General features: G+C 39.3%; 4 protein-coding genes across 4 annotated transcripts; 1 reads left to right on the top strand and 3 right to left on the bottom strand.

Moving 5' to 3' along the window:
• Positions 1-89: 89 nt before the first annotated feature.
• Positions 90-3,723, bottom strand: LOC117830738 (osteocalcin 2-like). The gene is made up of 13 exons (XM_034708999.1): positions 3,623-3,723; positions 3,409-3,462; positions 3,270-3,296; positions 2,987-3,037; positions 2,853-2,888; positions 2,747-2,767; positions 2,624-2,659; positions 2,499-2,537; positions 2,336-2,365; positions 2,211-2,225; positions 1,385-1,423; positions 1,233-1,295; positions 90-209 (listed from the first exon to the last, which is right to left on the bottom strand). The coding sequence occupies exons 1-13, from the start codon at positions 3,675-3,677 to the stop codon at positions 196-198; spliced, it is 480 nt and encodes a 159-aa protein (XP_034564890.1). The 5' UTR covers positions 3,678-3,723; the 3' UTR covers positions 90-195.
• Positions 3,724-6,835: 3,112 nt separating this feature from the next.
• On the bottom strand, positions 6,836-11,185 carry pcyox1 (prenylcysteine oxidase 1). The gene is made up of 7 exons (XM_034709849.1): positions 10,938-11,185; positions 10,576-10,723; positions 10,095-10,301; positions 9,800-9,974; positions 9,499-9,710; positions 9,239-9,391; positions 6,836-9,127 (listed from the first exon to the last, which is right to left on the bottom strand). The coding sequence occupies exons 2-7, from the start codon at positions 10,694-10,696 to the stop codon at positions 8,457-8,459; spliced, it is 1,539 nt and encodes a 512-aa protein (XP_034565740.1). The 5' UTR covers positions 10,697-10,723; positions 10,938-11,185; the 3' UTR covers positions 6,836-8,456.
• An 864-nt stretch (positions 11,186-12,049) lies between these two features.
• On the top strand, positions 12,050-15,048 carry fam136a (family with sequence similarity 136 member A). The gene is made up of 3 exons (XM_034708967.1): positions 12,050-12,354; positions 12,446-12,586; positions 14,234-15,048. The coding sequence occupies exons 1-3, from the start codon at positions 12,268-12,270 to the stop codon at positions 14,420-14,422; spliced, it is 417 nt and encodes a 138-aa protein (XP_034564858.1). The 5' UTR covers positions 12,050-12,267; the 3' UTR covers positions 14,423-15,048.
• A 741-nt stretch (positions 15,049-15,789) lies between these two features.
• On the bottom strand, positions 15,790-24,563 carry gmcl1 (germ cell-less, spermatogenesis associated). The gene is made up of 15 exons (XM_034708966.1): positions 24,214-24,563; positions 21,488-21,671; positions 21,253-21,376; positions 21,074-21,170; positions 20,887-20,984; positions 20,663-20,775; positions 20,494-20,559; positions 20,176-20,260; positions 19,990-20,080; positions 19,749-19,889; positions 19,312-19,381; positions 19,094-19,169; positions 18,857-19,002; positions 18,407-18,494; positions 15,790-18,074 (listed from the first exon to the last, which is right to left on the bottom strand). The coding sequence occupies exons 2-15, from the start codon at positions 21,661-21,663 to the stop codon at positions 17,934-17,936; spliced, it is 1,512 nt and encodes a 503-aa protein (XP_034564857.1). The 5' UTR covers positions 21,664-21,671; positions 24,214-24,563; the 3' UTR covers positions 15,790-17,933.
• Positions 24,564-24,818: the final 255 nt, after the last annotated feature.

Below are 24,818 nucleotides of genomic sequence, written 5' to 3'. Positions count from 1 at the left end.
AACCCAAATACCATGCTGTACATCATAAAGGAAAAGTGCATGTCATAAAATGTTATCATCGAACATAACACAAATAAAGGAAGACACAGTTATTATAGATAAGTGGAACAGTTCCCTTTTTATTGGTAGTAAGCTCGATGCAGATTAGGCACCGGGTGTAGAGGGAGCGCTGGAGTCCGCATGCTGCTGTGCCCCTCACTCCAGTGCATCTGTGACGCAGAAACACACATAGGATTCCTTTATGCTAGCTTTACATTGTAAACAACAATTCAGTATTTTTCCAGACAAATCGAAGCAAGTGTATGAATCAGAGCTCTCTTTGTGTTTATGTGATATGACTCAGTCCTCGTGTGCAGGTGATGAATGACTGCAGCAGTGTGTAGCGCACTTTACTGCTGTATAGCAAAAAAATAGCAAAGCATACTCTACCCTCAGAGGGATTCAAATTTACTGCTTCAACATAAATTTCTCTTTGTACTCCAGCATAGGAGGATGATCTTTCTCAGCAGCAAGCTACCACACAGAATCCTAACCACTTCTTTTATGTGTCCCAACAACCCTGAAACTGAGGACTCTGATCACATTTAAAATTCAACTCTCGGCATCTTTTAGGGCAGGGACGGTGCATCCTTGGCTCCTAAAATAACCAGAAGCAGATGATACAGTATAAATCAAGCACAATAAGCACCTGTGGGACAGACTCCTCAGAATGTCCTGGATTTTTGTCCCAGATTTATTCACATACAAGGACGGCTGTGTGTCTATAAACAATCTCAGCATCTTATTTTTGAGGTCAAGCAGTAAACAGCTTTTTCCAGAACTGTGGTGACTCAAAAATGTGTTTAAAAATTGTTTTGGAATTCTTATGTCATAAACCAGAAAAAAGTACTTTTTACAAGCTGCAAGTTGTAAATTGTAATTGTTATATGTTACTGTTTGCTGGGCCCGTCCTATAAACGGGTTTTACTTTGTTTAGATCTAGCTCAGACTGGCCCTGGCTGGCTCTGTTTTTGCACTTCATTGCATAACCTACAATTTGACTTTCACTTGGTGTGCTCAAAACAGTTCACCACATCGTGCCTCAGCAGGTACTTTAAGTCTGCCTCAAAAAGTGTTTATCACCGCTTCAGAACTCAGATATCTGTATTATAGATTACACAAGTAAACAGATTAGTATGATTTAGTGTTGATCTTTCTGGTGCAGTGTCTGTGTAGCATTCAGTAGTTTTCACCTTGCTCCTTAGTTGAATCATGACTGCTGCTGCTGCTGCTGCTGCTGCTGCTGCTGCTTTCATCTAAATGGAAAAATGTGTAAAATATTACAGCAAATAGTTAAGAGTGAAGTATATCAGAAGGTTTTCATTGGAAGTTTTATTTATCTTACCAGAGTTGCTCACAGTCTCTGACTGAGACTCATGGTGCTCTGAGAAGATAGGAAAATATACATAATCAATCAGTCAATCAGACTATTCATAAAGCGCATTGTAACACAAAGTGCTTTACATAAAAACAACCTAAGATAGAATAAATTAAGAAAAAGATCCCAACCCCAAACCCAGCCCACAATCCTAAGGTTTAGAACACAATATATGCAACAAAAGTAATAAAAACAATATAAAATGAATTGCTGAAATAACTGAGGAAACGCTCTCATGATATCTTAATGAGGAAACACTGGAGGTAAAATAAGATGTTAAAACTCAACACAGGAGATTAAAATCACCAAAATAAAATAAATTTACAAGATAATAAAACACTAAAATATTAAACCATTAAAAGAAAATAAGATGCTATATTGAAAATAAATAAATAAGCACATTAATAAATAAAGTAGAATAAAAGTGACTACAATTTGAACTAGATAATAAATAAATAAATAAATAAAACTGTTAAGAATTAAACTCAGTTAAAAGCGAGAATAAAAAGGTAGGTCTTGAGTTTGCTTTTAAAAATATTTAATATTAACAATAAGCATATGAAAAAGGTTTTTTTAAATCGAGTCTGGCTGAACTGTTGTTGAATTTATATGAAATATTAACTCTGAATTATCTCTAAAAATATTTTAAAAAGTGAATTACTGATTTTTTTTTTGGCAAAATGTATATTAGGATAGCTAGTTGAGGGGAATATCCCAGACATTTGCTTTGATTCAAAGCTTTTGTTTGATTTTTTGTTTATTTTGTGCTTTAGTGCAGATGTAGAGCACTTACCTCTCCTTTGTCTCCCTGTCAATGATAAAAAATAAATCATTGTCAGTGATTGAATAACCGAAGTTGAAATTACAGCTTACTCTCCTGAAATAAACTGTCCCAAATAAAAAAAGTCATAAACTTACCGTCTGTTTCCTCAGAGGACTCTGAGGATTCTGTGGAACAGAGATTGGTCACAAGACTGTGAAATTTCACACCTCAGTGTTCTCCTTCATTATTTAGAACTTTTCTGAACTGCCTTTTGTCCCCATCTACAGGCCAACCCTGGAACAGTAAAACCCCTCTTACCCCCACGTGATGCAGTGTCAGAGGTCCCGCCTCCCTCTGCTGGAGGAGGATTTCACAGTTATGTAATGTTGAATATTAGGTACATAAAGGTCACATGTTAAAGCAGCAGGATGTTTTTGACGCACCTGTGTTGTCGTTTTCAGCCTCGACACGTTCCTCCACTGTAGGAGACATTTCAACATGTGATATCCACATTTAAAACAACCCCCCTTATATGTGCTGGTGTGTTCATTATGGGATTGACTTACCTGATCCATCTTGAACTGCCTCTATATGAGAAAATGAAAGATTTAAATGTTTTAATCTGAGGTTATCCATTTAAAATGAGGTCAAAGGTCATGTGTTTCCTCTTACCGAGGTAACGGGCGCCCTCGTTCTGTTCTTCCGTGACTTCAGAGGAAGAGTTGAAAGAGATTGAAAATGCTTACACTCTGTACTCAACACACAGGATGAAAGATTTATTTGCCACTGGTTTTTGTCAAACTTACCATTCATCTGGGCCGCCTCGTTCTTCTGAGCGGCATCAAACTCCATCTGATCTGAAGATGTAACAATGATTCAAGTTCAGCCCAGAAGATACATTTAAATGTGAAAATAATCATTCAACCATTACAGAACATATAAGTTATTTTAAGTGTCAGGTGGGTGGCTTTAAATAAATATTATGCAACACATAGAAAGGCTTTTTTTGCAGCATGATGGATCAAGACAAACAGAAAATAACATACAGAAAATATAAAATCCATAAAATGTTACAAATTTTAAGTGTACCTATTTCCTGCAGTTTAATGATCCCATCTGCATTAAAAATTAAAGAATGATATTTGGGTTAAATTACACCCTTTTTAAGGCACACAGGTATCATTATTTTTGTCCGATTATTATGAACGTTGATTATTTTTCTCCTCACCTTGCTTCTCCACTGACTCCTCTTTCTCTGCAGACTCCAGAGATGCTGAGAGAGCTAAAAGTCATCACAAGTACATCATTCAGACATCAGATAAATACACTGCTTAGTATGTTTCAGCTCTGCAGGGATGTAGAGGCACATCACAAGTATATACAAATAAAAGATGATGAATCTTGGCCTCCTGCTCGCAAACATTAGAGTTTAGTCCTCTTACCAGAGTGAAATGCTGCCACAGCAAGGAAAACAAAAAGCGGCACTAGAAATCTCATCTTGGCGGCTGGTCTGGTTTGGTGGAAAATTTGGGGTGTCCCTCCAAACTGTGAGTTGTTTTTGTTTTGAAGCCCTCTTATATCTTCTGTCACATCACATGCTCTTCATGGACAGGCGGCTCTGGTACCATTGTCCCTCCCTACCTGAGAGGACAGCTGGGTGTCACATCGGAACACAGACGTATCCTTATTCAGGCTTTCAATGGCACCCATTGTTGTGCTGCTGTCACATGGGGCTTTATTTGGGGCACTTCTGTGTCTGAATTGCAAAAAAAATAATAGGGCTTCTTGAATCCCAATGAAACAATGTCTACTTCCTGCTCCTGTGATTTCATTGCACATACTTGGCTTATGAAAGATGAGTCACGATGTCGCTCAGGAAGACAATCCATCAATTAATCATGCAGATAAAAGATAAAAGAGACAGCTGCAGCCTTTTCAATTTCTGCTCAGTGTTTGTATGATTATTTAACAGACAGGAAAACATTTTACACCACCACCTCCAGACAAATATGGATGAAAGATGTTAAAATGATGACATCAAAACAGATTGCCAGAGAGAAACAAGACAGAAATAAATACAAATAGTATCAGCAGAATGTCAGTATCACGCATATTTAATCTACTGTATGAAGTTTGCTTTATACTGGAAAGAGAGATCTAGTCAAAGGTCTCATGTTTGATGCCACCCAATACCTTTCGGAATCTCACACCAGTATCAAAATTACCTCCAGTACAAAAGCCTTTACCTGCTGCTGAGCTTAACAACTGCTGCTTTTAGTGCATTTTCACCTTTATTGGACAGGACAGCTGAAGAGAGACAGGGGGGAGTAAAGAGCGGGGGAATACATGTAGCAGATGGTCGAGGCCAGGAGTTGGACCAGTGACCACTGTGACAAAGACTATAGCCTCTGTACATGGGGCGCATGCCTAGAACACTAGGCCAACAGCACCCGAGGTACTCCTTTCTTAAATGAAATGTTTATTGTTAAAAATGAAGACAGTTATATTCTTCTGCAACATTCATGCTGTTTGAAACGGACTAGAATGGCAAGATTGGCCCGGCCATGGTGAGACTCAAAATAGGGCCTAAAGGTGCAAGCCACACTCAGCATGTGCCTAATCATGTACCACTTTTAAGTGACATTTTAGGGGTTTGAAATGAGGACAGATCAACACTTCCACAAAATGAATGATGCAAGAAACAAGAGTAGTGTTGGACGCAGCAAAATCAGCCTGGTAGAGGTGATAGTCAGACACATGGTTGAAGGATATGCTTATAAGATCAGAGTGCATTTTACCAAGTGAGCTAACAGTCTCTAATGTTCAAAATATTAATGGTTCTAAAATGTGGTTTATACCTGCAAAATACACACACCAATTTAAATAATCAGACCACATCATATATAAGCCACAAAATAACCAATTTGCCACCTTATTTCCTGAGCAATAGACTAGATATTATGCCTATTTTTATTTATTTTTTGGATTATGGTTAAATATGGCTTCTGTTATAGAGTGGCAAAGATGAACTGATTTTAGCCAAAAAATATGTGACAATAGTGAACACACAGCAAACACCAATCAAACATTTTAAGGCGGTATCAAAGACAATCGATATCTTTTATTTCACCTGCTCCAAAACTGTAGCTGAGGAATTAAAACCAAATATCAAATAAGTGGACATTGCAAACTCTGCTGTGAAATAAATCATAGATCCAGTGTCCACTAGATGGCAGTGAAAGCAGTCTTGTTGAAATTAATGTTATTCATTCAGTCATTATGGGTGATGGTGAAGAAAAAGACAAACTTGTTTTTTTTTTACAGATATAGTGGATAGGGAAAGTCTACACACCCCTGTTAAAATGCCAGGTTTTGTGATGTAAAAAAATGAGATCAAGATAAATCATGTCAGAACTTTTTCCACCTTTAATATGACCTATAACATGAACAATTCAATTGAAAAAAAAACATAAAATCTTTTAGGGGGAAGAATGAAAAATGACAAAATAATAATAATGTGGTTGCATAAGTGTACACACCCTTTAACTAATAATTTTTTTGAAGCACCTTTTGATTTTATTACAGCACTCTGTCTTTTTTGTAGGACTCCATTAACATGGCACATCTTGACATGGTGATATTTGCCCATTCTTCTTTACAAAAAAGCTTCAAATCCAACAGATAGTGAGGGCATCTCCTGTGCACAGCCCTCTTCAGACCACCCCACAGATATTCAACTGGATTCAGGTCTGGACTATGTCTGGGCCATTCCAAAACTTTAATCTTCTGGTGAAGTCATGTTTTCGTTGATTTGGATGTTTGCTTTGGTTCGTTGTCATTTTGAAAGGTGAAATTCCTCTTCATCTTCATCTTTCTAACGCAGGCCTGGAGGTTTTGTGTTAAACTGACTGGTGTTTGTAACTGTTCATACTTCCCTCCACCTTGACTAAGGCCCTGGATCCAGCTAAAGAAAAAGAGGCCCAGAGCATGATGCTGCCCCCACCATGCTTCTCTGTTGGTCTGGTGTTCTTTATGTGATGTGCAGTGTTGTTTTTATGACAAACATACCTTTTGGAATTATAGCCAAAAAGTTCAACCTTGGTTTTTATCAGACCATAAAACATTTGCCACATGCCTTTGGGAGACTTCATGTATGTTTTTGAAACATTTTGCCGGGCTTGGATGTTTTTCTTCATAAGATACAGCTTCCACCTTGCCACCCTACCCATAGCCGAAACATATGAAGAATAGGGTAGATGTTGTCACATGTAGTACACAGCCAGTACTAGTCAGAAATCCCTGCAGCTCCTTTAATGTTGCTGTAGGCCTCTTGGAAGCCTCCCTGAACAGTTTTCTTCTGGTCTTTTCATCAGTTTTGGAGGGATGTCCAGTTCTTGGTAATGTCACTGTTGTACCATATCTTCTCCACTTGATGATGACTGTCTTCACTGTGGTTCCATGGTATATCTAATGCCTTGGAACATGTTTGTACCCTTCTCCTGACTGATACCTTTCAACAATCAGATCCCTCTGCTGCTTTGGAAGCTCTTTGTGGACCATGGCTTGGAAATGTCAGGAAAATCCTCCTAGAACAGCTGATCTAAATGAGAGGTCATCAGTGATGTTTGAGGTCAAATAACATAGGAATCAAAATGTAGATTTGTTGTTAAAAGGCTCATTTTATTTGAGCAGAAGGAGTCAGTCTAATCTCTTCACATGGTTATTTATTTCATCTCTAAAAGTGCTTCATGAACATAAAGCAGACAACAATTATCTTCTCAAAGTTGCTAAGACAGAACACTAGTTTAAGAAACATGACATCAGAAAAATCACAGGTTTAACAAAACATATCCTGTTGATGCATACAACAAGATACAGAAAAATATCATATTGTTTTCAGTTTGGTCCTGGTGGCCACGTCATGAAAGATGACAAAGAGGACCCGAAGGACAAAACTGATTTCTTAATTATAGGGACATTTATCATAATGTAAAAATGGAAGCCAAATATTCTGTTTTAAGGCACACTCGTATTTTCAAGAGCAAATACAAACACCTCATAACTCATCAGTGTGATTAGACTGTCCAAGTATATTCTTAACATTACAGTGACAACAATAAATCTAATTAACAAAGAGAAGACACTGCCTGAACTCACTCACTACATGTACAGTAGACTGCTGAGGAGGAAGAGGGACAGAGGAAATCATCAGAAGACACAGAAACCTTTCAAATAAAAGGACAGCTTTATAAACACTGCAAAAAAATCTAAATTCAGCAAGTGTTGGTTTTTTTCTACTAAAGAAATATCTCATTAGTCATCAAATAAGCCACATTAATCTGATAACAGGCTTTAATGAAGTTGAATGGGAAATTTCCTACTAGAAATAACAGAAAAACACTTACTTAAAACTTACTTTTTTTTGTAGTGTAACAAAGAAAAGTTTTGTCCAAAGGCTAAAAATGTTTGTGGCATCTGATCACTGAGTTATAAAAAGTTAGCTCTAATCTAAATGGATCTAAAAACACTTAGTTCAAGGCTCTCATGTAGACAGAGGAACACTGGCAAGTGTGTGCTTACCCTGTAGTGCAGCATGGCTCACAGTGATGACTATTATTTGCATAAGAGATTAGTGGAACGATTGTTCTGTCATTGTTTATCTAATCAATTAAAAGAATAAAAGCATCAACTATTTTGATGACCAGTTCGGTGTTTTCAGTTATTTTTGAAGCAGAAATGTCCAAGACTTTGTTGTTCTGCCTCTTAAATCTCAGGATTTGTTGCTATGTTTTAAGAGGAGTCTTGTTGTTGTATTGTCAAGGTCTAGTGGAGAAAAGGAGCATTTTGAAGACCTCAACACACTAAAAAATATTACCAATTTTCTCATTTGTTGTCTTAGTTTTGGTCAAGTTAATTAAGGCTGGTTAAAACACTGCACTCCCTTCAGTGAACTGCTGAGATCTTGGAAGGTAGAGTAGTGTTTTCATGTGTGTAAAGGGTTAATTCACCTCAGATTACAGTGGTCACAAAAGTATGTTTAGGGCTCACTTGTAAACAAGTTTTCTGAGGGTCACAGTAAGTAATTTGGCAGGTAGAAGATTAGAACAATAGCCAAAACCACCACAATAAGACCCAGAGGAGTTGTGCTTAAAGAGGCTCGTGCACCTCAGACACCTGATAGAGAGTTGGGATTTGCCTGACAGGAGTGTTTTCGTAGTGCAGCAGGCATATCCATGACTACCTGTATGTGCTACTTTTATTTCTCTAAACTCTTATTCAGAGTTCTCCTCTTATTCGGGTGTGCAGGTCTTCTTGGTTGATCTTGTCGACCTGACCGTGCCAGCGGTGGTGCGCCAGCAGGGCAACATTCCTGGCCGAGATGGCGCTCATCTCCATGGCACTAGCAGCCCACTCCACAGCGCTGAGGTAGTACAGCCGGTTGTGTAAAATGTAAGGCGGGGTCTTTCTGTGTGGCGGGCGGTAAGAAGGATAAGCCAACCAACGAGTCTCGGATACTGAGTCCCGGGAGAGGAACATTTCATTCAGCTGGTCCTTGGACAGCGGCTGAGGGGAGAACACCTTCCACACTTTGGTCTGGCTAGCAGGGGGGCGTTTATAGTCAGGTGTGATGTGAATAGGGTCGATGGAGCTAAGGCTGTTGATGTCCGAGCCCTTCGAGTCTGTGGTGAGGATTTCGGACACGGTGAACTCTGAGGCAGGCACAGAGGTCCCAAGGTAGGACGTGTTCAGCATTCCGTGGACCAGAGTGCAAACGGTCTGATGGTACCGTCCAGGGTAGTGAGATGGGATTGGAGGGGAGAAGCCTGAGAACGTGATGTCAGATTTACCCTGGTGGAGTGGTGTTGCTATCACCACGATGTCATACAGAGCGTGGGCTGAGCCAGATTCATCTGCATAATTGACCTCATAGTAACTGGTAGTGGGGCCTGAAAAGGATCAAAGAACAGATGACACATTTTAGATTTTTAAAGTGAGAAGAAGACTCCGAGAAATCCATCTGTGACAGGACTTGAGCAAATGGGGGAATGTGATGTTACCTGTCTTGGATGGCCGGGCCTTAACAGAAATTGACGTCACTCTGGCAGGGATGAGCTCACTTTTGCTGTGGTACAACAGCCCTGAGCACACTATCTTATTGCCTCCATCTACTGCCCACAGACCTGAATCTGCTCCAGCTAACGACACCGCCCCTGCAAGACAACACAAACACTTCATGTGTGAATCCTCTTGTTGTTAAATAAAACATCAAACTAAACACATGACAAACTGATCTAAACTCTTACATTGTAAAACGTACCCACAAAGGCACTGATGCGAACACTTTGGCCGTAGTTGACACGAGTGATTGGTGCGACGATTTCGTTGAGGAAGACTTGGGAAAAGCCATCACTTATCATCGTCTCCTCCAGGGTCTGATTCATCAGGGTGAGGAAACTATCGCTGCCCATGGCATGCAGGAGCCTCTCCACAGTGGTGAATGAGTAACCATACTGCTGGTACTGGTAGACCCTGTAAAAGAAAGGATTCCACAAAAACTGAGAATAAAAGAATGAGGCACATGAACCTCCAACTTCATGACATCTACTTTTCCTCCTTACCTCATGAATTTGTCCATAATACTCTCCACCCACATCTGCATACGAATGAAGCTGAACCCGTATCGCCAGAGTAGGCGCAAGAAGTTTATTATAAACCAGTCACTCTCTTCAAATGTGAGCTCCTTTCCATCAAAGATGGCCATTTTAGAAGGCACCTCTTTCCTTGCAGAAATACCTGAGAAGATCAGGAAACATAAACTCATACAACAAACATTCCAGACTGTAAAACAATGATGGTTTAAGATACTCTTCTATTTGTGTTAAGTCTCCTTAATTCAACAAATATAGTCTTTACCTAATTTTTCAATAAAGTGCTTCATGTGTAGGTTCAGAGGGTGGATCACTGCACCACCTGTCTCATACTCATAATCTCCCATCTTCACGGTCGCCAATCGCCCACCAACAGATCCAGGTTCAAACACATCAATCTTCACCCCAGGTCCAAACTCCTGTCTCAGGAAAAACGCTGTAGCTGTGCCGCCGATGCCTGCTCCTACCACAGCTGTGAAGAAGCAATGACAAAAGCCCCGTAAAGAGAGTATTCTCCTGAGGTAATTACTTCAATATATGTTTTTTACTTTGCAGAATCATCTTAGAGGTCAAATATGAGTCTATGATATAGATCTAGTTAAATCAGGGGTGAAGTCCAACTGCCATGTCAACATTTTATGGATTAACCAAAGACAAACAGACTTATCCTGATACTGAGTCGATATATTGTTGCATCCCAAGAGTGGTGTGTTTTTGTTTTCACTCTCACCCTTGGACTGGCTTACCAATCTTTTTAGGAGGAGCTTGGAGATCTGGAGCAGAGGCTAAACTTCTTCTCCCACTGTGCCAAAGCCCGAGGAAGAGCAGCGCTCTCAGGGACAGGGTCTGTGGATTCATCATGAGCATCCAGTACTACTGCACTCTTTGGACCATCTATACAGAAAGAAGAAACAGGAAGCATTGTCAGGTCACTATCGGTGTCGGTCAAAGGTCACACTCAGGGGACTTCTGAGGGCAAGGAATAATACAGAAAAGCAGATATATGACTTCTTAAACAGCAAAGAACACACATTATGTCAGTAAGAACTTCATACAGAGAAAGCGTTCAGAGGTAACCTGAAGTGTAAAGTGTTGAGTGTTTACTTACTCTCTCATAAGTCTCTACAGGAGGTCCGTGTGTATCCTCACAAAGTTTACCTCGTTACGCTTCAGGGTAAGTTTGAAGCTCGCTGAAGCTTCTTCTCTTGTTTACAAACACAAAACTTTACAGTTTACAAAACACACTAAAAGACTGTACGTGACAATAACTCAAGGAACAGGTTTGACTGTTGATTCACGGAGTACCTTAAACGTCTCCTAATATTGAGACACACTTCCGGGAAAGCTTACGTCCGACTTTCACAATAAAAGCCTTAATGGCTCATTAGTTGCGATTATTCTCAACTCAACTCAACTTTATTTATAAAGCACCTTTCATACATAAGCACATGCTTCCCAAAGTGCTTCACAGAATAACATATTGACAGAAAACAACAGCAATGGTAAAATTATAAAAGGCATGATTATAAATAAAATACTTAAAAATAAAATAAAATCAATACAGTAAAATTAATAAAATACGTAAGAGTGGAAAGAAAAGTAAAAAATAAGGTAGCCTTAACAAGATCAGAAGAATACAATAAATAAACAGATAAATACATAATTAAATAAGATAAATACATGTTGAAGCAATGATTAAAATAATAATGATTAAAATAATAATTAAAATAACATTGCTGTCCAGGGTTAAACATTAAACATTACTCCACATTAAAAGCTAGATTAAAATGTAAGTCTTAAGTTTACTTTTAAATTATTGCTTTTCGTTTCTTTCTGTTATTTATTCCTATTTTTGTTTATGTACCATCAGTCCATAGTTTTGGGGTAAATGAGCTTTGAAAAAAAAAAAAAACGTACATGCTCCCATTATTTTGAGGTTCTATTTAGACCAAACAGAAGTTGTGTTTTTTAGAATTTCACATTTTCTAAAAACAGATGATGTTAAGATCAATTCACTAGCTATTTTGATAACAGTCAATATAGAGTAGCGTGCTATTACAGTAAAAGTAGTATTTTTAACCCAATTTGTCCCAATCATAGACTGTAAATAACAACCAAGGAATAAATAAATAATAAATAAAATAAAAAATAAAACCAAAATAAATCCCAACCCAAGTGGGAGTTTATTTTGAAGTCTGACCACACTAACCGGAAGACATATTTTGTCCAGAAACCGGTTGCGGAAGTAGAGCGGAAGTGAGGCGTTCATCTTCTCATCCTGAACCATGCTTGAATGGAGGTGACCTTAGTTACTATCAAACAGTAGAGTAAAACAACCAGGCGACACCTCGGTGCATTGTCTCAGGCCGGTCCGGATTAGATGCTAGCTTGTGTTGAGAATCAGTGAAGAGTTTGCTGAAGGAGCAGAACGAACAGAGATGGCAGAGGCTCATCAGGCACGCATGCAGAATGTGGTGGAAGAAATGGTCCAAAGCCTGGAGAGAGACCACATCCGTAAAATGCAGGTAGGTGATTTTTAGACACGTGCAAAATGCTCGTTTGTGCCAGTCTGATTTACGCAGTGTCTGAATCCATCACATGTCTGATCTGTTGCAGGGTCGTATGTTCAGCTGCAGCGCAGAGTGCTGTGAGCGCACCTCAGACTCCATGTCTCAGGTGCATCATTGCATAGAGAGGTGTCATACTCCTCTGGCCCAAGCTCAGGGACTGGTCACCTCAGAGCTGGAAAAGTTTCAGGTGAGGAAAAGGTCATCTTCTTTCAACAACAAACTCTGCAGAGTCTGGACTGGACTTTAGGTGTAGGACATATGGCACTGCTATGTGATCCCCTTCAATGACAAGGGTATATGTCAGTGGACGGTTTAAAGCCCTGGTGAGGAGTGTTTAAGTGTATATTAATCAGACAGAAATTAATATCAATGTCCTATTTTGACTAATACCACCATAAGTAAAAAAAAAAAGGACTATTTTTATATAGCTTTTTTTAATGACTGTAACTGCCCCTGCCAGGACTGCTGTCTGACAACAAGATACAGTGCATGCTAAAGAAACACTTTTATACATCAGTAGATATTCACAATGAGTGACAGTAGAATGAGATCTTTGACAGAAAACACTAATTTACAGGAACACATCAGCAAAGGGATGAGCGGCACTGCTTGGTCAACAGGGGTCACCCCAATTGACATTTCTCTTCCGAAAAGTATTAACTTATTTTTTTTAAAAGGACTCAAATTTAAAGTTGAAAGACAAACTGTATATATATTTCCCTCACATTTCAACCACATTTAGTCTGTTTTTCTCAATTTTGCCAAAAAGATACTGATAAGGCGTTTTTCGACCAGAGGAACTTTACCCCGGAACTACGTGTGTTTCGATCGACGGACCTAGGGCAAAAAAGTAGCTTAGGGGTAGATAATCTCTCCCCTAAAAAGCCCCTGCTAGGGGGATAGTACTTTTCAAAGGTCCCAGGGCTTTTGGGGGGCAGGGCCTGCAATGCTGAACATGTCTGATTAGTAGATTAACTGCAGTGCTTTTATTCCGCCTGTCGTCCACCATTACATCACACACATCAATGATTCACTTGATTTCTCTTTCTTTAATTTTTGTTCTATCTGTTTTTTATGTGTGCGTACTTTTCAAAAGAAGACGCTGTGATTCACTTGATTTAGTAGCTTGTAACTGTGAATTTCCGCCCTTAAAAAAAGGTTCCTGCCTTTTCATGCTTAGTTGCTTTTTCACCAGACAGGTATCGACATACATCTACTAGACTTTTTCTTTCTGTTGATTTTTTCATCAAGTTTTAAATGAACATATCAACATTTGTTTGCAGCAAATATTAAAATGAGAAAGTATACTTTATGAGCTAAAGCAACTGATTACAACTATTAAATCCTGATATTTCACATCTCAGGAATGATTGCACAGTGATGTAGTGCATGGAGTATATAGCACAGTTTTTGATGGTGTATATTTTTAACAAAGAAAGGGAGGGTGGGTCTTCATTTGAGCATTGGTTTAATCCATCCTTCCTAAATGATACTTGTAACCTCTCTTACTTTTAAAGAAAGGTGTCAACATCTTCTCTAAGTCTTGCAATAAATCATCAAAGATGTATCTAATGCTCTGCTCATAATCTTGAGTTTCATTAAGTGCTTATTGTCTCAAGTTGTCTGGTCACATTGAGGATATGGTGTTTCCTTACAGAAGAGTAGAGTGAGGCACCTGGCTGTTAGAAGGTCAAATCTACAACTACACTAGCTTTATGTCTAAGGGAACACATTTCAAGGGGGTTTCTAAAAAAGGCACATGTGGGATTGAGAGACACCTTTTGAAAGATGTTGGTTTTTAACCCTTTCCTCTGTCTGGTTTATGTGGTTCTAGGATCGTCTGACCAGATGCACAATGCACTGCAACGATAAGGCAAAGGATCTCTTTGACTCGGGCGCCAAGGAGCCAGCTGTTCGATCGATGATGGAGCGATGTGTCGGCAGCTGTGTGGATGACCACATCAACCTCATCCCCAGCATGACCCGCAGACTCAAAGAGAACTTGGACTCTATACCTCAGTGAAAAGCAGGGTGGACAACTGTGACCCGCCCTGGAGGCTTGAGCTCTTTACACACATTTAAAGCAGTGCAGGTTCAATAAGCTCAACGATTGAAGAGTAGAGGGCTGAGGCTCCATGAAGGGTGGGAGGAGGGAAGTTTAATCTTGTAATGCATAAGAGAGTTTTTATGTGTTTGAGAAGCTTTGGTGCTGTTGTCAAGATTTAAAGTGCTTACTGTGAGATTTGTTTTTGTACTATGAGTAATCTACAAACAGCTTCCTCCCTGGAGACTGGGAGCTGAAAGTCTGTTAGATCTGCGATAAGAAAAATATCCAGGAAGTCATCTGGTGTCAAATCCGTGTTTGCTGTCAAACTGCTTTGAGTAGACCGGAGTGTGCATTTTCAACAAGTACATAACAGGGTAACGCATTCTAAAATATGGAGTACTCTTTTCAACACAACCCACATCCCTCAATGCTTAACGTCTGATTTTTACTGAGTCAACTCTTCTTGGCCATATTTGTTCCCCTCCAGCCTGCACCTCCTATCCCTTTATTTTTTTATCTCACTGTACTGTGAGTTCTTCTAAACCCTCTTACCTCCAATGTTGAGATACATTCACGTCTGGATTAAAAGTACTGTAAACGTCCCTGCTTCAAGACTGCTTTGCTTTCATGCCATCAAAAAACAAGACGTGTATTGAGACAAGACACTCTCAAAAACAAGTGATTCTTCTGTTACAGTTTTAATGACTGCAGAAGAACATTCTCAATATTTATATGATACAAATACTTGAACAAGAAAGGTGACAGAAACTGCATGAGGACACTGTACATGAATATATTCAACAGATCATCAGATGAGTTAATTTATAAAACGTGTTGCAGCATGTGAAGTTGATTAAGCACCTAATTGAATGATTTTTCTTAATAATAATGAGCTTCACTCATCCCTAACAGAAACATATTACAGCATGCCTGAGAGGAAGTTGATGATAAAACTAGAGCCCATAGATACATTCAAAGAATCAGGAAGATTAGTTAAGCCGAAGAGAATTAAATGAACTTATTTTAAGACTGAATCATATTTAGGTATTTTACATCCAATTAATGTAGAGTAATTATCAGACTTGCTTGATGAATAAAGAGAAAGAAAGATAAGTCTTCAGTAGTCTGGTTTTAATCTGATTGTTGTAACCAAATTATTAACAGGGAAGTGACTGCTGAGTTGTATTTGAGCTGACTGCTAAGGAGGGAATTTACATAGTGGTAATTAGAGCTTCAATTAAAGCTCCAGTAAGGGATTTTGTTGTGGTTATGAAATGGACTGAAATTAATATTGTTTTTTGCAACACAAAAAAACAAATACAACCATCAAGAAGAAGAGTGACTGTTCATATATAGTTTTATTTTCAACGTGTGAAACCACAAGTGGAGCTAGGTGTCAGACCAAATGATGCTGGTATAGGCCCTGACTATCAGTGAGTGATGCATTTGACTGTTAAAAAAGCAGGATGGGATTCTTGCCAAGAACACTAACTACACACGTTCAGGACAAAAAACAGGAACAGATTCATCCACAGGGGACACCAAAATGGACATAAACCAAAAGTTCCTTACTGGAGCTTTAATATCAGGAAGTTTTCATCCAGTGTTTATCTGATAAGAATGAAATGAGACGATACAGATCATAATAAATTAGATTATCAGGATAAATTTGCAAGAAACGTGCGTCAAATGACACTGCAGTCTGTGTATCAAATGAGAAATGTTCAGTAAAAAGGATTTTTAACAGTGAGGTGATGAAGAGGTGAAGGACCAGAGAATGCCTGAGTCTGTTTAATTTTATTGCCAAAGCTACAGAACCATGAGAAAGTGAAGCACTCGCTGTAGTAAAAGTCTGCTTGGCAAAAAGAGATTGTGTGATAGCACCACAGCCCACAAGAGGGGGCACTTTTATTGGCTGTCCAGGACTGTGTACATATTTTATTCTTCAAAAAGTGAATCAATACAAATACAAATACAAATGAAGTAAAAAAATAAATAAATGCAAAAAAACAAAACAAAAACAGTCAGTTACAGTTGCAGCTGTACAGGGGAGTCTTACTGACTAGTTAGCTGTACATGTCCTGTTTTTTTAAACAGCATGAGGTAACAGATTTCCAAAACGGCCAAACTAACAGTGACCTAAACAATAATACAAAAGTGACCACAATGGCTGGTGTTGATTATCTGGTGTCTGGCATTCACACTGCATCAAAGAAGCTGAGGCACAAAGGCGCCCAGGCTTTGTGCCTCATGAAGATAGGGTGTTTGGGTCGACTGTGGATCTTGACTTCTGGATGCAAGTTTATTTGGAGGTCTGTAATGTCCACATGGTCATGATAAATTGTATTATATAAAAGCAACATTCTCTCATACTTTAAGGTCGATATCATGAATTTGACTTTACAAATACTGTATTTACAGAGTCCAGTGGATACCTGACGTTGAGTTAGGATAACAATCTGAAGAGGGGTGAGTTGTTTTGAGCAGAAGAGCAGAGAGATGTGGACCTGCTAGGTTTGAGGAGTGGTGCAACATATCCTGCTTGTACTGCATTGTCAGTTGTTGTTTTTTTTAACTAAAATTTGACATCTCATGAGTATGATTATTACATTTGCAGCAGGTATGATGTTAAATCTCAATCAGCTGATATTCAAATGATATGTGGGGTAGAGAAACTTTAATTTTCTCATGTAACAGCTCTGAACGTGTTGCAGAGCATCTTTTTATCTCTGAAATGGGCCAAGTGGAACATGTGTTTCATCATCATTATAGGTGTATGTGGTATTCTGGTTGATCAATGGATAAAGTTGTTCATTAAAGTCAGAACATATAGTAGGTGCAGTCCCGTGCTGACTGGAAATGTCCACCTGCTTCAAAAGGTGGCGATATGCTGGTAGAGTTTCTGACTGCCGCCATCAGTGGAGTTCCAGTTTCACTCTCTGGTGTTGTTCCCTTATGATGTTCCCACATTCCTGGGTGATAATGGCTTCACACAAACACACACATCCAGAGTGGTTCCATTCAAGCAGCTCTGAATCAAAGTGCTGCATGGTTAAAACTATCCCCAGATCTTTAAATCATACAGCCGTTAATTAAAGTCCTGAAGTGCAGAATTCCATCGTCTCCCACGACTTATTCATCCGAAGAAGTGGTCCTACATCTCATTACTGACAGTTCCTGGCAGAGGTCCGATGTGTGAAGCTGCTCTGGAAGTAAAACTAGCCTGATCCCTCATAGCCACAGTCATGTGTCTCTGTCATACCACATCCCTTCAGCTGAGTCTGAATGTCACAAAACACTGAACACATAAACATAAAACATTTTCCCAGACACCTCACTGGATTACACAGCATGCAGATGATATGAGCGACATCACAGTGATGTTAAATGTGGCAGTGGATTGTACACATGAGCTTTTTTTTTTTTTTTTGTCAGTGTCTCAGCGTTACCGGAGGAATATTTGCAGTTAGCGGCTGCTGACCTGACATCAGGACACGATGCGAGTACTGCTTTCTTGTTCGGAGGAATCTGCACGTTGGTCCAACTGAGGCGACGTGTACAGGAAGTTACAGCACACATAGAGAGGGAATGATAGTAACCGGCTGTCCAGATTCATCACCACATACTCCTGAGTGATGAGAGAACAAAAAAGGGATATTAAGCAAGTCTAGATCCGCAGGTTATGCATAGTGATGGTGCACGTCTGAAAATGTGTGAATTGCAACTGTTTGCTTCCTTTTACAAAGCAATGTGGGATACGAGCAGCACAGATCTGGCTGGCAGGACCACTTTTTAACACCTTTTCTCCCTCATGTAAAAATCATGCGTTTGAAGCAAATGTTGGTGTTGTACTGTCGTCTAATAAACCTTGTGGAGTGCTTGTTAAAGTAAAAGAGTGGAGGTGGGTCCATACGTAAGAGCTTGAAAATAGAGATGTGTGAGGTTGAAGTGCTCACTGACCTGGTCTTTCTCGAGGGTGAGGAGCTGGTAGCCTGTTGAGCGGCTGCAGACCAGCTTTCCGCGGCTGTCAAAGGAGGCGAGACGTAACCTAGACAAATAAAAGGAGTCAGAAATAAATTCTATTACGACCAAAGCTTCAAAACAAGATACTTTGATATCATATACTACTTTTTCTTCATTATCTTGAGCTATCTAAGCTTTTGCAACCCCCTAGTTTAACTACTATTAAAGTTATTACATTATGTTTCTATATATTGCCATATGCATTTCATGTTTTAGGCATAGTTTATTTGTGTGTTTATCCCTCATTTCCATTATATTCTATTATACATCATGCTCTTTAGTGGTATTCATATTTCAACTCTTATTTTGGAGTAATCTACCTCCAGAATTCCCTTCAGTATTGATACGTTCTATCTTATCTAATCAAAGTTCGACTGCTCCACAAACCTGTAGGCCAGATGCCTCCGAGGTTGTAGGCTCACAGCGCCCCCGCACGGCTGACTCAGAGTGTTTCTTTTGAAGACTATGAAACGGTTTGTGTAGGTCACCAGCAGGTCGAAACCAAAGTTAAAGCCAGTCCACCGCCAGCAGTACTAAAGAGAGGAACATGTATGAACAATATGAGATACACACAATGAACAGGAGCTGAATTAACAGCAGCAGCAGTATGACTGTCTGACTCACATCTCCATCTTTGGTCAGCTTCCTGCCACATCTCATACTGCTCAGCTCAAACTCATCTTTGTTTGCTTCTTGGGGGCTAAGGAGAGGAAAGAGAGTTGCTTTTGTCATACTAACAGCATCACAGTCATGTCATATGCAGGAAGTTTTGGTGGTTATGCTGCAGAAGACAGTTGAAATGAAACAGCTAACATTACAGTTGTTCAGTCTCAGGTTCTCACCCGTTATCGTTATCAAATTCTGTCCGGAGCATCGCGAACCACTGGTTTTTATACACCGACGTCAACCAATCTGGAATCAGAAAACCAGAAAATGTTAAAGAAGCAAACACACAGGGAAACATCCCTCCTGGAGATGTCAGCATTAAGACACTGCTGTACTATTTATCACATTTTTGTTACACTTAAGTGAATTGTAGACAAACGTATCAAATGCTTTAAATTAAATGAGACAACTCGTGAAACTGAATTAAGCACATTGTAGAAAAACAACCTTGATTTATGTTTTTCTAAAAAGAATCAACTGAACTGAGATTAAATTATCCACTTTACTGCCTTTGTACAAGCAAATTAAATTCATGACTGTGTGGAACGTTTTTTCAGATCTTAGAGGACGCACAATCCTAAAAAAATAAAACAACTCAGACACCACATCATACCAGGAGGCAGAATATTGTCTCTCTCCAGGATGCGAGCAGATGCCAGGTCGTTGATAATGTACTGCAGGCGAACGTATTTGAACACTGAACGAAACGCTGCACCCTCCTCTGTGTTCAAGAACGGCTCCTTCTCAGACAGATCTACAGAGGAGACAGGGTTATTAATCTGTGTGACTTCATAAAAAAAAAAGAGAGACAGCACATAAAGGTTACAGTTTCATTAGATTTGTCCTGTTTGTACCTGTCCTACGTTTGCAGAGCCAGGCATCAGCGTCAGCCAGAAGCTGCTTGATCGGGCCGTCCCACGCCGAATTGAGCTGCAGAAACATCCACTGCAGGGAGAGAACATTACAAAGAGTGTTTAGGAACAGGTGTTATACAATATGTGTGTATTAGAAGGGTATAGATCATAGAAATTCTCGTCTACCTTTTTCAGAGCAGTGTATACATCCATCTCCACCTGCATGACGAACAGGTCAGAGGACTGGATGAGCTGCTCCATCACGTCTGCTCTGTAAATGCAGCACAGAGACAAACAGTGAGTATGGTCATGATGATATTTGAAATGCAGCGATCACTGTGCTTTCATTGTAAGAGTTTAAGTACCAAAGCAAACAACAACATTTTATTTTGCACATGGTAATGACTTTCAGGTTGATGAAAAATGAAATTTGACTGCTTCTTTACAGAAAAGCTACGATAAAATCTAACACATGTAAATAAAGAAGAATTGATAAAGAAGTACCCAAGTTCTTTCATCAAGTCCACATTTTGGTGGGTCATCAGGTTGTTCAGAAGCCACTCAAGGCACCTGCAGAAACAAATATATAACGTAAGGTACAACGCAGCATTAAAGACAGATTTACTGTAGAAATGCTCTGATTTAACTGTAATAAAATGAATTCAAATCTGACTTCTTCATGACTGAATCCAAGCCGTAGATGCTGGCACAAGCATAGTATCCGCACACAGTCTTTGCACTGATGTTTTCCTTCATTGTCTCTCCACACTGCTGGATCAGGCCGTCCTGCACACGACAACAAACCACAAGACCTGATTAGGTTTTGCATCATATGACTGCAAACACAAAAGTCAAGATAATCATTTTGACATTCAGGATTTAATCCAGACTACTGACCAGCTGTAGCATGCAAGCAGCGGCAAGAATGCTGACAACTCTGCTTGGCTTGATGAGGACATCATCTCGGTACAAGGATCCAAAGACGACTTGTAGAGCTACACACACACAAGGAAAGTTCTGTCAGTATAACACAAAGACAATCGCTGACAACGACAGCTGTTTTTTGGGACTAAGATATCCTCACCTTCAGTGTCGATGTTCTGGTCTGGGATCTCCAAGTTAATTTCCATCATGTTGGACTCCTTCCAAGAGCCACTGAACATGCTGGAGAAATACCCCGACTACAGAATGAAAGAAAAATACAGGTGTGAAAAAACAGACATGATTGCCAGTCTTTGTGGTGTTATTGCATTCATGTTTTACCTGGCATAGGTAGACTTTGTGGAGGTTCCATTCTTGTCCCAGAGCACAGATGCGGATATCACTGTTTTCCCCATTCAGGAACAAAGTCTGATATATGTAGCGTGATGTGCTTTTCAGTTTCTTCCTGCTCAAACACATACACAATAAATAAACAAAAGAGACAAAAAAGTAAGACTAATTCATTATGAGATATAGATATTTGAAGCTGAATCGTTTTTTTTCCTATAGTACATGCCTGCGGGGTGTGTCCAGTATGGCATCATCCTCCTCTTGTTCACTCTCACAGTCACACTGAGCATTTCGTTTCCTCTTCTTACACTCACAGCCGTGCTTGCGACTCGTGCTTGTGCCCTCTACAGCCTCCTCTGGGCCCAGAGAGGGGGCCTGGAATCTGCTGCCCAGACTTCCCATCGAAACGTCTGTCAAAGAGACATGACACAAACAAAACAGGTCAGCTGTGCCTAATCTTGTCATTGCAACAGAGCGCTATGGATTGATATATATACTCAAAAATCATGAGAGCAAACACTCAAGATGTTAGGCCCAAGCCTGTGTTGAAGGTTTCCGTCACTTTCTTGAAGGATTCACAAACTGAAATTGATTAATTTTTTAGGATGAATCCATTTTAAGGCCACAAAATGTATTAAAATGGCAAAAAAAGATCATCAACATCATAGACATCAAATAGGGCATCTTCTGGTGGCTTGGTTAGCCCCCCAAAACGTTTAAATTCCAAGGAATTTGCAAATATATAAGAAAGACAAGGCAGAAAATATACACTTAGGTAATTAACAGTTATTAGTAGTTTTGACTATTAAAGGTCCTGTGAGGAACTTTTGGTTTATGTTGATTTTGGCGCCCCTTGTGGATTCTGACCTTAGATGTGTGTGTAGTGTTTTCTACCAAATAATCTTGTCCTGCTTTATTTTAACACTCACTAGAAAGCTTCGTCAAGGAAAGTGTAAAAAGTAGTCAGTAAGTAAATTCATCTGACCCCCACCAGCTGATGTAAAACATCAAAATAACTATCAAGATGCAGTCAACCTCATCACTGATAGTCTGGTCTGCTGTTTTAGGTCATATGGACGGATCTATATTTATGTCAGTGTGTTTCGTAACTGGCTAAAAACACCTCACAGCTGCTTTAAAAGAATGAAAATATATCAGTTTTGCAGATTGTTTTTAGGGTGATCAAATAAGGGGAAATTGATCTACTTCCTTTTAGAAAAGATAGTCTCCATAATCAATCTACAGTGGCCCTGAAGAACAAAACAAATTTACAAAAGATGAAACACTTTTACAAAGTTGGAGAATATTTTACAAACGACAGAACACTTTACCGTTCAGTCTGACTCCTTTTAGCCTGACTCCGTTTAGCCTGAGGCTATGTGGTCTGAGGCCATTTCATCTGGATTCTGACACATGATGAAGGTTTTGTGGAGATATGAAGGAGCTTTTCCGGAGACATGATGCTTTTCATCTGAGGTCTGACACCTCTCTCTGAGACCCGAGGATGTCCTAATATGTAAACCATGTCCATCTCCATCAAAACAAACTAAATGACCCCTCACTCGATCACTTCCGGTATTTGGTACATTCCTTTTCCGTAAGAATGAAATGTTAATTTGTTTCAGAAATGGTAAAAGTGTTTCGTCATTTGTTTTGTCCTTCAGGGCCACCATATCACCCAAATAGAGGCAAATCACAAACAGTGTGTTAGGTACTGAGTTGGTGTTTTACATTAACAGCACAGTCCTGTCTCAGTGATGAAATAACAGGAGTACCAAATAATAAAAATGCATTGTCTAGTATGGTCACAAGAAAGAGTCGCACACATATACAAGTTGACAGTGGTGGACAGTAACAGAGTAAACGTACTTATATACTTAAGTGCATTTTTTGAGTATCTTTACTTTAATTGAGTATTATTTTTTGGGGGGACTTATTACTTTAACTCCACTACATTCAGAAGACAATTATTGTACTTTAGACTCCACTACATTTCAATCAGTGCTCTAGTTACTCACTGCTTTAGCTTTGAAGTCAGCTCATGAATTTCCATCTCTTTTCTGAAATCTGATGATCCCTAAGACAGTAAACTGTGTTTGTGTAGTTCTGTTTGTCTCAGTGGTTTAGTCGTACCTGTATATCATGTATCTCCACGATTGAACGTGGAGCAAACAGCATGTTTCACTCAGATCAGGCAGTTCATTTAGTAATGATTTAGTAATGATGGCTATAATTTTCCACCTGAGCACCCGTGGACATATCTTCAGCCTGTGTCAGAGGTTTTTGAAATGAAGAATGATACGTTTTGAAATGTTCTCCCTGTTTCCCACTCTGCCCAAACATACAAACATTCACAGTCCAACCTGAGAAAGAGTGTTGAGCTACAGAACATTTGTGTCATTCCAGATGAACATTTCAAACTAAGTTGTCTGTGCTTGGAGTAACTTAGTTTCTGTTTTTATTCCATGGTATAGTTTTTAGAGATTTCAAGTAATAGTTTCTGGATAAACATAATGTACTCCTGTGTATTCTTGACTGCACTGCTTTGTGAAAATACAACGTTTTGAGATTTTTTAAGAAGTACTTTGAATACTTAACCATTTTTAAAAGGAAGTACTTCAGTACTTAAACTCAAGTAATATTCTGACAGAGCAACTTTCATTTGTATTGGAGTCATATTTGACCTGGAGTATCTATACTTCGACTTCAGTAATGAAGCTGTGTACTTTGTCCACCACTGCAAGTTGATAAGGAGCTGTTTTAATCTGTCTCTGAATCTTGAACAAAGGGTTAAATTCGGATTTAAAGGCAAAGAAATTAGCAAATATTTGAGAGTGCGTTGAATACAAACAGAACCTGGTTATCATTTACTGCAGTGAGTCTGATGCAAGGGGATACCTGCTAACAATGTAAAAACAATTTATGACAAGAACATCGCCTGAGCTCACTCACCTGAATATCAGCACCGGAAAGGCTGTGAGGGAGCAAGGTGTCAGGTCAGTGGTGACGGTAAACAGATAATCTCAGGTCAGACAGTCTGACAGACGAGCCAGGTAAAGAGGAGCTAACCTCACAGCTAGCTTAGCTCCGGAATCCACAAACAACAGGCTGAAAACACAAGCGAAGCTGAGTCTGACAAACTCCCACTCCACACAAGCCTCCACACCCCGAAATGTGTTTTTTCCCAGTTACATTTTTATGAACTGAAGTAAAAGTAAACCCAGAGACTGAGGTGATGTGTTCCTGCCCTGAAAAACTGCGGCTGCTTTTGTTATTCTTCTTCTTCTTTATGGTTCATGGCGGATCGCAAACAGCTTTTAGGTGCATACCGCCACCTACTGTACAAGAGTGTGTATCATCATGTCAATTCCTCATTAAATTCTTCCGATCAGTCTTGTGCAGTGGACAAAGTTCACAGCTTCATTACTCAAGTCAAAGTATAGATACTCCAGGTCAAATATTACTCCAATACAAGTGAAAGTTGCTCTGTCGGATTATTACTTGAGTTAAAGTACTGAAGTACTTCCTTTTAAAAATACTTAAGTATTCAAAGTACT

The sequence above is a fragment of the Notolabrus celidotus genome, chromosome 19, assembly GCF_009762535.1.
Source record: "Notolabrus celidotus isolate fNotCel1 chromosome 19, fNotCel1.pri, whole genome shotgun sequence".
In the NCBI taxonomy this organism is placed as follows: domain Eukaryota; kingdom Metazoa; phylum Chordata; class Actinopteri; order Labriformes; family Labridae; genus Notolabrus; species Notolabrus celidotus.
The sequence above is the reverse complement of the archived record's forward strand: the minus strand, read 5'-3'. Positions and strand labels throughout refer to the sequence as shown.